The 12,241-nt window shown below is 47.7% G+C and overlaps 1 protein-coding gene across 26 annotated transcripts in view; it reads left to right on the plus strand.

Annotated features, from left to right (window-relative positions):
• Positions 1 to 12,241, plus strand: part of ptprda (protein tyrosine phosphatase receptor type Da) — a 256,218-nt gene that overhangs the window by 165,362 nt on the left and 78,615 nt on the right. For 14 of the 26 annotated variants that reach the window (XM_076993052.1, XM_076993051.1, XM_076993062.1 and 11 more), the window contains 2 exons: positions 4,830 to 4,978; positions 6,876 to 7,017. In XM_076993052.1, coding sequence (XP_076849167.1) covers positions 4,830 to 4,978; positions 6,876 to 7,017 — 291 coding nt within the window. The remainder of the gene's footprint in view (positions 1 to 4,829; positions 4,979 to 6,875; positions 7,018 to 12,241) is intronic. The other 12 variants (XM_076993056.1, XM_076993073.1, XM_076993072.1 and 9 more) reach the window with 1 other exon arrangement.

Raw genomic sequence — 12,241 nt, forward strand, 5'->3', positions numbered from 1 at the left:
GTAGTGACACACTGCTGTTCTACTTATAGATTGAAACCATGGGATGCCTTTTATTACTGACCTATATGTGCTCAACGTATATCCTCAAGGTTCTTTCCCAGAAATCAAACACCAACATTCAAGTGATGGCACATGACTTTCCAGAGTCCAATCGTTAGCAGGGTCCACTCGTTAGCTGTGTCCACTCGTTAGCAGAATCAACTCGTTAGCTGTGTCCACTCGTTAGCAGTGCGTGCAGACATCCAATCTATGCTAGGATCAGAATTCCAAACACAGCACTGATTCTCTGAACTTCTTTAATATAAACAGTATTGTCATTAGAATAGCTTATTTTTTTTATCCCAAACCGAATTCAAATATAATTGACATTGAAATGCCTGTTGATACCTGTTTGAAATCAGTCTCATCTGATCCCATATCAGTCTCAGTCCAGTCTCAGACCAGTCTTAGTCCAGTCTCAGACCAGGCCTAGACCAGGCCCAGACCAGTCTTAGTCCAGTCCCAGACCAGTCTTAGTCCAGTCCCAGACCAGTCTTAGTCCAGTCCCAGACCAGTCTCAGACCAGGCCCAGACCAGTCTCAGACCAGGCCCAGACCAGGCCCAGACCAGTCTCAGACCAGTCTTAGTCCAGACTCAGACCAGTCCTCCGCCTGCAGACTCTGCTGATGTTCATCTTTAAGGTGGCAGGTATTGTGAGTTCCACAGCCACGTGTAATTTGGGTGTGGGATCATCCCTGGACCACATGTAAAAGGAGAAAGAAAACCCAGACTCACACACTATTCACTCCAGCTGTTTGGTCGTTAGAAGAAAACCGCTTATTAGAATCACGCTTCACTCCAGTATTCCACAAACTAGACAGGGTTGTGTGTCTCAAAACCGACAGTGGTGAAATCAGGACACTGCCAGTACGGTCCCTCCAGAGGGCCGAGCACACACCGCTGGCCCAAAATGGTTTTGGAAGAAGAAAGCACATATTTTCCACAAGAGATTTTTATCAAGGAAAAACCAGTAAATGGCATATCGTTGGACTGTATGTAATTGGAAGGCTATTGTTAATCTGGCTGTGATTGTGTTTCTCACTCTGTGCGTTCCCTGATTGATGGCACTGCCAAAGAGCTGAAAACGGCTGCTGTAGGCTCTATGAAAACACCATTTTCCCCCAGTCACGCCTCAATCATCTCCCATTGTGCAGTTTCCCGTGGCCCCCTCTGCTACCAGTGGCAGCATGTGCAAGAGCAGTCTGTCACAGCCCACGCAGTGGAGCTGCTAGAGCCGCAATGGCTGACTCTTGAGCAAACAAACCCACGACGTATCAATTACCCATCATCTTGCTCAGACAGCGACACAGCAGGGGTGGAGAGACTCGACATGCGTGCGTGTGCGCGCGCACACACACACACGTCAGCAGTACCGCGTCTCATCCTGTGACACATTAGAGAGTGGAAGCTCACCTGTCATGATCGTGTGTGTGTGTGTGTGTGTGTGTGTGTGTGTGTGTGTGTGTGTGTGTGTGTGTGTGTGTGGGCAAACACATGTGTGTATTGTGCATGAGTGTGTATACATGAGTTTTTTCATCTATCTGCTTTTTTTTTTACTGCTCTCCACCAGCTGTCCATCCCAGTTTAGTCTCCCTCTCCCTCTCTCCCTTTCTGTCTCTCTCCCTCACTCTCTCCCTCTCTCTCTATCTCTCTCTCTCTCCCTTTCTGTCTCTCTCTCTCACTCTCTATCTCTCCCTCTCTCCCTTTCTGTCTCTCTCCCTCACTCTCTATATCTCTCTCTCTCCCTTTCTGTCTCTCTCCCTCACTCTCTATATCTCTCTCTCCCTTTCTGTCTCTCTCCCTCACTCTCTATCTCTCTCTCTCTCCCTTTCTGTCTCTCTCCCTCACTCTCTATCTCTCTCTCTCTCCCTTTCTGTCTCTCTCCCTCACTCTCTATCTCTCTCTCTCTCCCTTTCTGTCTCTCTCCCTCACTCTCTATCTCTCTCTCTCTCCCTTTCTGTCTCTCTCCCTCACTCTCTATCTCTCCCTCTCTCCCTTTCTGTCTCTCTCCCTCACTCTCTATCTCTCTCTCTCTCCCTTTCTGTCTCTCTCCCTCACTCTCTATCTCTCCCTCTCTCCCTTTCTGTCTCTCTCCCTCACTCTCTATCTCTCTCTCTCTCCCTTTCTGTCTCTCTCCCTCACTCTCTATCTCTCTCTCTCTCCCTTTCTGTCTCTCTCCCTCACTCTCTATCTCTCTCTCTCTCCCTTTCTGTCTCTCTCCCTCACTCTCTATCTCTCTCTCTTTGTCTCTCACCCAAACACTCATTTTCTCCCCATGTCAATTCAATTTACTTCCATTAAATGGTGCTTTATTTGCCCGACAAATATCCACATTTGTCTTCCCAGCTTTGATAAAGAAATTAAAATGTTTAACAAAATGTAGAATAGAAATCAATGCAAGCCCTGCCAATAGTAGCAATGACAACAATAATAATATAATTGCAACAATACTCCTGTGATCATTGTTACTACAACTACTACCTCTATAACTAGTGTTGATAATAATAATAATAATAATAATAATAATAATAAGGCTCTGTATCTCTGTATTTTTCTCTATCCCAAACTCACTGTCTCTCTCTACCTCTATTGCTGTCTTTGCGATTATCCACTAATCCTTCCATTTAATATATGACCCCTGCTAGATGCACTGACGCACACACACACACACACACACACACACACACACACACACACACACACACATATGCAAACACACTCAGTTGCTCTGTGTATTGTTGAGATTTGCACTGAGTCATATCTATTATCATATACATACTGGGTTCACTGTTTTCCAATTCAAAACCAACACAGTGATTTAAATGTCATAGGGTGAGAGGGTGGGGTCAGGTAGGTGTTTGCACAACTCTTATTTAGCCCTGTGCTTCTGGTTGGTGGAGGAGTTTTTTTTTTCAGTCTGCACGTTTATACATGTTTATTCAACACGTTTCGGACTGTTTTGGCTACAACAATATGAAAGTGTGGAGTGCATTGTGGGACTGATGACTTAAATGGCTGAGGCCCAGGTCGTGTTGGCTGTAGTGAGCAGGGAGCTAATGGTCCTTATGGAGATCGTGCGCACTACAGCGAGTTCTCCATACCAACCTGGTGGGCTGTTCCTGTACCACACATTATCCCTCGCTCCCTCTCTCCCTCTCTCCCTCTCTATCTGCCCCACTCACCCCTCTTCATCTCTCTGTTTACATTTCTTACTTGTTCTCTTCCTCACAATTAACCTCTCTCTCTCTCTCTCTCTCTCTCTTTCTCATTTGTTCTGGGTGCAGTTCTAGTTTTCTTGTACAGTGACGTAAATCTAAAGACTGGGTGCAGTTGTATGCATGTAGCCTTACTTATGTTCACCCCGTTGTAGCAGGGCTTTGACTGTGTGTGTGTGTGTGTATCTGTGTGTGAGTGTGTGTGTGTGAATGAGTGGGTGTGTGAGTGTGTGTGTGTGTGTGTATGTTTCTGGCATTGGAATAGGGCTTTTTAAATTTTTTCCTCTCTGTAAATCACGATTTCTCCTCTGGTCCTGGTGAAATTGGGCTTTGGCATCAATGGGACGTGGAGGGAGGGAGTGGACAGCAACGTCCCACCCCTGGGGAGTCGAGGCGACACCAGCATGCGCGCAGGAAATGAGTCACTCCGACACCACGCCAGCCAAATGCTGGCTCCGCCCACAGCGCTGGCTCCGCCCACCACGCAGATCGCCACTGAGAGCTGCGTTTTAGAAGCGGTTTAGAAGTGCTGAGATTTTAGTTCACGCTGGCAGAGGGGCTGGCTTCACCAGCATTTACTTTTTCGGCGTAAAAGGTCTGATTTAGAATTTGAGGGTGATTTTTATTTCATCCAAATGACCTCAATTCAAGGCTATTTTCTGTAAGAGGTAAAAAAAAAAAAGTGAAACGTTTAAGGTGAAAGGTTCCCTAGCTGGACCAGACTATAGTGTGTAACACACGAGTGTTAATAGAACTATTTATGTAGTTCTAATTGACTCCAGTGACTTTTGGGTTATGATGGGTTATAACAGGTTATGTAACTATGACATAAGGTCACTGTGTCTGTGATGAACAGTGAGGATCAGTATGAAGACAGTTCATTGTGAAGGGGAAGCATGTTCAGCTCATTTGGCTAGCGACCGGACACATTTTTCACTCCAATAAAAATAAATGTTTGGTGCTCCCTACAAAAAGGACACAGCCATGATCTCTACCACCATATTATTTTTATCTTTTTGCAGTTATCAATTATCAACGCTGCATTTCTGAAGTCATTACAGTCATTAACAGCTAAGAGGAAGACCTAAAAAGATTTTTTATGCCTTTTCTCTCTCTCTCTCTCTCTCTCTCTCTCTCTCTCTCTCTCTCACTTTCCCTCACCTCTGTCTCTCCCTCTACCTCTCGGTCTCTCTCTCTCTTTCTATCCCATCACTCCATAATCCCATGCTATGACCCCAGCTGTGATTGTCCTTCTCTTACAGAATAAAAGAGGGATTAAGTGTTGATTTACACTTCGGTTGATCGCATCTTCTCTCTTTACTTTTTTTTTTCCCCCAGAATTTTTCTGGTCAATTGTTTCTGTCCTTTAGCCGATCCATCGTGCCATGAGGGGAAAGGGAGGTTAATCCTCTTAACAATGAGAGTAAAAGTGCTTCTAACAGCAGAACAGCGACTGATTCTTTTAGTGCTGGCCATGATAAAGGGACAACCATAAAGGAGTGATAAAAAAAAGGCATTCCCTTCTGCACACTGCCACGCTTACACCACCGTCTCCTGTCCCCTTTTGTGTTTCAGCACCGCCAAAGTTTTTACGAACCCCCAACGATCAGATAGGAGTGCAAGGTGGCGTAGCCTCCTTCATCTGCCAGGCGTCTGGTGAACCGCGCCCCAAGATCGTGTGGAACAAGAAGGGGAAGAGAGTGAGCAACCAGCGCTTTGAGGTATTAGGTCTATTGTTCTGATGTAAAATGCTCGACAAAGTGAATGAACAACAACCCATAAAGTGTCTGGTCCTTTCATGCTAACCTCGGTGGTGCTAATCATGCTAATCACATTCTACACCTGCGTATTAACACGTTTTTGCCTTTAACCACTTTCGATGTCCCAACAACTTGCATGGTTACTAACGTCATTTTAGAAATTGTATGCGCAGAAGTCATTGTAATGTATGGTAGCAAGAAAAATCTTTGGTTTGAAAGCTGTGACATTTCATAGCCCCTTCAGCTTGGCTGTTCACTGGTTCCCATGTCCTCTTTTTTTTTTTTTTTGCACACCAGTCACATGACTTCGCTTTTTATTTGCCTGTATCCGTTTGATTCGTTCCTTTCAGTCTTTCATTAACCGCAATAAAGCGACCCATCATACCAGGACACTGATAAGATTTCCATTAATGCGCGTGGTACAGCGTTGGCGTCGTCAGCGCGTGGCCGACCCAGAGCTGGTCTGATGGGTGGGGGTCCCTGTCCCACACCACCTCACATTTAATCTTATCAGAGTCCTTTGCTCTAGAGTGGCTACACGTGCTGCATGCTAACGCTAGCACCCTAGCATCACGGCATGAGCTGCGCTAACACTAGCGCCCTGTCAGCATGCACAAGCTGCGCCTATGCTAACGCTAACACCTGTGATGACGCTAGCGCCATGGCACGCACGAGCTGTGTCACGCTTACACCGCCGCCATCCGCCTTAAACTCACTTCCTTTCAGAAGCCCAGCGACTTCCTGCCTGCGCGCTTCCTTTCCCCCCCCCCCGGGAAAGGTACAAGGAAGCTTTGCCATTCCGTGCCGCTGTGTGGATGGGCTAAACGCACCTTTACCTGAGATCCATTCCCACTCGGGCTTTGTGTGTCTGCGTGGTCACACGCAGCTGTGTGTGGGAGCGAATGTGCTAGAGGGGAGCCGGACTGCGTGATTTTATTATTTTTAATGCATTTAAGCCTGTGAAACTGAGTTACTGTCCAGGAACTTTCTGTCCAATGTGAGTATACGACTCTGAGCATGTGTCAACAGCTGTGGAGGAGCCGCCGTGTTTGTGAACGTACTGTGTGTGTCGTCCGTCCAAACGAGGCACGTCTTGTCTTTCGTACGAGCCCCGAGTTACACTAAACCAAATGTCTCGTCTCGGTTCTTGGCGTGTCATTCAGCTGTGTTCGTGCCTGTCTTCCCCCATCAGTGTCCGCGCTGTAGGAATGGCGTACTCCAGTTTGTGTCCGTTGGCTTTAAGATCGGGGCATGGCCAATATATTAACGAGCTCGAGACTCCAACCATTAGACAGTGGAGCAACTTTCCCATTCTTAAAGTACGGTGGCCAAGCAGGTTCTCCCATTGGCTGATGGAAAGTTATTCTTCAGAATCACAGATTGTACACATTTTAACAATAGAGCCACAAAGGCAGAAGGAACATTCACAGAACACTTTACACAAATCGAAAACCCTGTCATTCCCAAAATGTCAAGCCCTGTCTGCAATTTGTCGAGAACTTCCTACGATTGGTTGTGTAAGGTCCCCAAATATATCGATCCTCTTGAAAAAAAAGGCCCCTCCCCCAACCCTCTCACTGAATGTTTATGTCCATTGTAAATCCTGACTCCACCCCCCTAATTGTGCAGCTGTTCCCGACTGACGAGCCTAACTGCACTGTGAGGAAATGGATAGTCCCTGAGCTGAGCCACCGTGTGTCGTCACTTCAGAGTCTCTCCTAGTCTGCAGTGTGTTAGGACGTGTCCGTGTGTCTGTGTGTGTGTCTGTGTGGGTCTGTGTGTGCGTGCCTGTGCACTGTTTCGCCTCGTCAACTGTGAACAAAAAAACTCCCGTAACATATTCTGTCTCTCGCCCCTGCAGGTGATAGAGTTCGACGATGGCTCTGGCTCCGTCCTGAGAATCCAGCCGCTCAGAACGCCAAGAGATGAAGCCATTTATGAATGTGTGGCCTCCAACAGTGTGGGCGAGATTAGTGCCACCACACGCCTCACTGTTCTACGGGGTAGGTCTCGTTTGCCGGGCAAAAAAGACTTAACAGAAAATACAAGACCCGTTCACCTTCGCTCTCTCTCTGTCCTTCCTCTACCCCCCTCTCCTTCCTCTATCTTTCTCTCTCTCTCTCTCTCTCTCTCTCTCTCTCTCTGTCCTTCCTCTATACCTCTCTCTCTCCTTCCTCTATTCCTCTCAATCTATATCTGTCCCTCTGCCCTCTCTTTCTCTCTCTGTCCCTCTCTCTATCCTGTCTCTCTGTTCTTCCTCTATCCCTCTCTCTATTCTTCCACTATCCCTCTCTCCCTGTCCTCTCTCTTTCTCTTTGTCTGTTTTTCCTATATCCCTCTCTCTTTCTCTCTGTCTCTGTTCTTCCTCTGTCTGTCTCTCTCTCTCTCTTTTCCTGTCACCGTTTCTGCTCAGCCTGTGTCAGCGCTCTCTCAGAAGCTGTCGGTTTGAAAGTCGTTCTCCAGGCATGTGGTTCGATTTCTGTTGTCAAGCCCGAGTCTGACTTTGGTGCTCTGCTCTTTTATTTCCCTCCCTGAGTGAAGGTGGTAAACTCCTCCTCTCCTCAGCCAGCTCCTCGTTTCATCGTCTTGAACTCCATTTACAGTAGAACTGCTTACCCACAATGCTCAGCTAGATGAATGGGAACAGAAACGCGCAAATGATCCCTCTGCATGTGACCTTGGGAGCTTTAAAAGAATTATGATTAATATTCTAATTAGCAGCCGATTTTGCCTTCGTGCCAGTTTCTGTTTCTTCTAATTTTATGCTGCATTTACAAAAATGTCCAGACGGTCTCCTTCACAAGGCTGACCACTGAAGCCTTCTGAGTGGAGGGCTGCATAGAGACCGCCTGGCCTGTTAGGAGACTCAGACAGACGGGTCCTGCTGTGGCCTGCCCTGCAGCTGCTGTCAGAACCCCCTTGCCTGTACAGAAAGCAGCAGTACCACTGTCCTAGCCTGGCTCCCAGCTGGTCTGTGCTCTTTGAAGGACTGCATACGTACCTGCAGACAGGGGGCGCTCTATCACTGACATTAAAGGACAGGGGGAGAGGAGGAGAAAGAGGGGGGAAGTGATCAAGAGGAAGGAGTTTGTTTTAAGTTTCCCTTTGTACTTCAGCATATTAGATTTGATGAATCAGTGATTTTAAGTTTTAATATCGGCTGTAATTAAATTTCCATAATTTTTGCACTGGGTAATCTTTGTCTCATCTGTCCAAAAGACTCCCAGGACCACAGAGGCCTATTCACACACCCTTACCCACTGTACGGGAGAGAAGCCCTGCTGGGTTTTCTCTCTCTGCTGCTGTTTGACCCAACTGCAGTAGTTCTGTTTGGTGGAGTTGCTCTTTCAGCCAAGGGCGGTGTCTGTCTCCGCCTTCTGGCTCCGCCTCCTGACTCCACCTCTTGATTCCAGCCACTGTAAGCTGTTTAACAGCAGCAATGCTACATAACACAATGCCAACTAATTACCAGCCACGCACCTTCAACCAATATGTAATTCAATTAGACTTGAATCAAAATGGAGAGAAATATGCTAATTGCCCTGATATCTAGCCAGTAGGCAGTACATGGGTTTCATGTCTAATTATGCACAACTAATTTTCATTCTAATCCAACATATAAAATGGGAACATGTGGGAAATGTACCTTTACAGACATGATCTCACAAAATAAGACTGCAGCTTGTGAAGGCTTGAAAAAACCATTCACAAAATGCCTGAGTAGCTGCCGTCTGTCAATTTTAAGCTTGAATATGCCTTATTCATTAGGGGACGTGTTTGGCCACGTTACAGGGGCAAACTATTGTCTCTCCCCATTGGTCCATTTGTGGGGTGGAATTTTTAGTGATCAGCTCCAACAAGGACACTGGCTCAGCATAATAATAAAATATAATATATAATACATAACCCAGAAGAAGGGCTGCTTCTTGAACATGCCTCACCCCCCCCCCCCTCTCTTTCTATGGTGCTAAGTAACGGAGCTTGGTACTGACACCAGCATGTAACACACAAACCTGCACTGGGTATTTCAACACATTTTTCAAGCATTTTCTGACTCTCTCTCACACACTCACCCTCTCTCTCTCTCATATGTTTTTGTTTCATGCTTAGTAAAAAAAAAGTGCTAAGGGACTTTAAATCAGACCATGAAGTAGATCTGTGCAACTGACCCCTGACCGCCACGATCACCTTCAGCTCAGCCTGACGACTCTCAGGGGCCCTATTTTCTCCTATTGGACCTGAGGGAGCACAGGCTACCAGGCTGTTGGGGAAATGATGACGTGTCATTTCAGCAGACCTGTCAGCAAACCCCCTCTTTTATGTCCAGCAGGGGACAAGTAAAAAGTGCTGTAAGTGAAGTCCTTCGTCCCGCTACGTGGAGGATGGACGGGTCCATGCTAGAAATGTCCTGCACGCACGCACGCAAGCCTGTCCTGGGCTTCAGTTCAATTGTCTGATTGGCTGTTCGGACCAGGGCGTGACCCCATAACAAAGCTGCCCACAGAGAGTGAAGCTCGTTGATGTAATTGCATCATCACAAGGCAGCCCTGGGGAAGCTGGGATTGAAAGGGGGGGGGGGGGTGAAAATAGCCCACAGGGCTATTATTGCGTTCCAGCTTCAGCAAGATGAGGAACGCCATTAGTGATGAACCGGCAGACTCGCTGAATTCATTTGCATTAACTGCTTTGATGGAAGTATAATGAAGTCCATTGGAAATCTACTTGTCCAAGTCCCGAAAAGGCAGCGTCTGAAAGGACCTCATCCTTCTTCCTCCCACGGGATCAGACGCTTTTGACGGGTGGGAGATTCAGCACTGTGATTGGTGGGGGGGCAGCTGCCCAGAGAAGGCCCCTCCCCTTCAGCACGCCCACAGTGTCCACTCTCCCAACAGCAGCTGAAGCTAATACTGTGATTAACAGCAGATTAGTTTCTCTCTGGTGTCATTAAACCTCTGAAATCTCTAACCACTTCAAAGACCTGAAGGCTGTGGTCCAAATAAGACCAGCTTCAAAAGATATTTATTAAAAATAAATAAATAAAACTAACAAAAGTATGTGAAATCCATTTTGTGCTCAGCTAACTCTGAAGAAGTCTGTGTTTTGTCGGGTCAAATCTTGGCTCAATTAAAGAGACAAACTCAATATTTTTTGGAGAAATACAAGTCAGTTTGGTGGGATGATGTCATGTAATATTAGCCCTTCTTCCTGCCCAACGCTTTTCTGATCTGTTCTTCCCACGCTTGGGGAGAAACCTGTAACCCTAGAGCATGTGCAGTCACGCTACTGTCTGGCTTCTCCTCCGGGCAGCTGTGGCCACTGGTCATGCTGTAGAGTTTAGGGGCTCCCATTGCAGCGGAGAGGGGCAGTCTGAGACCCAGGACACACACACACACACACACACACACACACACACACACACACACACACACACACTCACACTCACACACACACACACACACACTCACACTCACACACACACACACACACCACACACACTCACACACACACACACACACACACACAAACGCACACTCTTCCGGCTGGTCTCGCCCCCAGGTTCTGGCCGTCTAGACGTGGGGTTTGTTTTCCTGCTATGTCTGCGCTGCTAGTCCTCTGTGGATTTGATGATTCGAAGCACACATCTCGGAGCAGAGACCACGCTGCTCACGAAGGAGCCGAGCTCAGTGGTTGGCAGCTGTTTTAAGTTTTGTTCAATTCCTTTGTTATTTGCTTATTTATTTGAATGATCTATTTCACTGCATGTCCCGACACACGAGGGAAGAACCATATGAGGATGGATGAGGTGGTGTAGTGGTGCACCCTGTCCTGAGCCCTACAGGAAACACCACCTCATCCGTCCCCTGGGTGGAGCCCTTGGTAGCGCTGCAGGCACCACAGGGAGGTGGGGAGGGTGGAGGTAAAGTGCTCGCCTCAGCAGGCCATGTTGAACCGGACTACTTGTGCCCGCCATGCTTCTCTGCTCCTGCCTGAAGGACGCCCCCCTACCTGGAGAATGAGGATGCTCTCCTACCTGGTGGACGAGGACGCTTTCTTACCTGGAAGACGAGGACGCTCTCTTACTTGGAGGACGAGGACGATCTCTTACCTGTAGGACGAGGACACTCTCCTACCTGGTGGACGAAGACGCTTTCTTACCTGGAAGACGAGGACGCTCTCTTACTTGGAGGACGAGGACGCTCTCTTACTTGGAGGACGAGTACGATCTCTTACCTGTAGGAAGAGGACACTCTCTTACCTGGTGGACGAGGATGCTCTCTTACCTGGTGGACGAGGATGCTCTCCGACCTGGAGGATGAGGACAATCTCCGACCTGCAGGACGTTCCCCTGCGTGCCAAAGCTCTTCAGCTGCTCTGGCAGTTGGTTGTGTTCCAGGGGGCTTCAGTTGTCCCTACGGCCGCCTACAGACACGCAGTAACAGAACAGATAACGACCAGATAATTGCCATAATTAAAATGATTGGACCAAATGCACTTGGACTTTATAGATCTCAGCGTCCCGAAAATCACCCTTGACTGCAATTAATAGGGGAAATGAATCTGTGTGTGTGTGTGTGTGTGTGTGTACAGTGCCTGGTTTAGAGGATGAATAAGCGGTAACTGCAGCAGTGTGTTGGCATTTCCATGCTAACAGGATGGATTCAGAGTTTTGCTGTGCATCAGCACATACAGAAACACCTGCTATCTTTACACACAGCTCAGAGAGGGAGACAGCTCAGAGAGGGAGACAGCTCAGAAAAGAGATACAGAGACAGTCAGGCCTCCACTGGTGCAGTTCAGACTATGGCCACTGGGGGAGCACCATCTACTCTGTCTCATAGCACCAATTCTACAATCTGTTCTTCTCATCACCATGAAATCTATGACAGCCTTTCTGTTCTTTGCTCCTCTACCCTTTAACCTCACATAATGGATGTTGTGTGTTTCTAAAAGCGTTGTGTGATGTCCCGTGCCTCAGCCCTTCTCCAGAGTGTAGTCACCACTCGGAGGGAAACACGTGTTTGTGTTGTCTGCCTTTCAGGAAATGAGGTGTGAAAACTGCTTCATGTCTCTGAAGCGCGAGACTCCTGACCCGTGTCCCTGAACACACCTGACTCACCTCGCCCACAGTGCATCGCCAGCTGGCCTTGTAGCCCTGCTGTAGGATGGGCCTTAGCCTCTGTGGTGCGGTGACCTTCCAGGACCTGAGGCAGACACCTGCTGATCGTG

Source organism: Brachyhypopomus gauderio, unplaced genomic scaffold, assembly GCF_052324685.1.
Source record: "Brachyhypopomus gauderio isolate BG-103 unplaced genomic scaffold, BGAUD_0.2 sc103, whole genome shotgun sequence".
Lineage (NCBI taxonomy): Eukaryota > Metazoa > Chordata > Actinopteri > Gymnotiformes > Hypopomidae > Brachyhypopomus > Brachyhypopomus gauderio.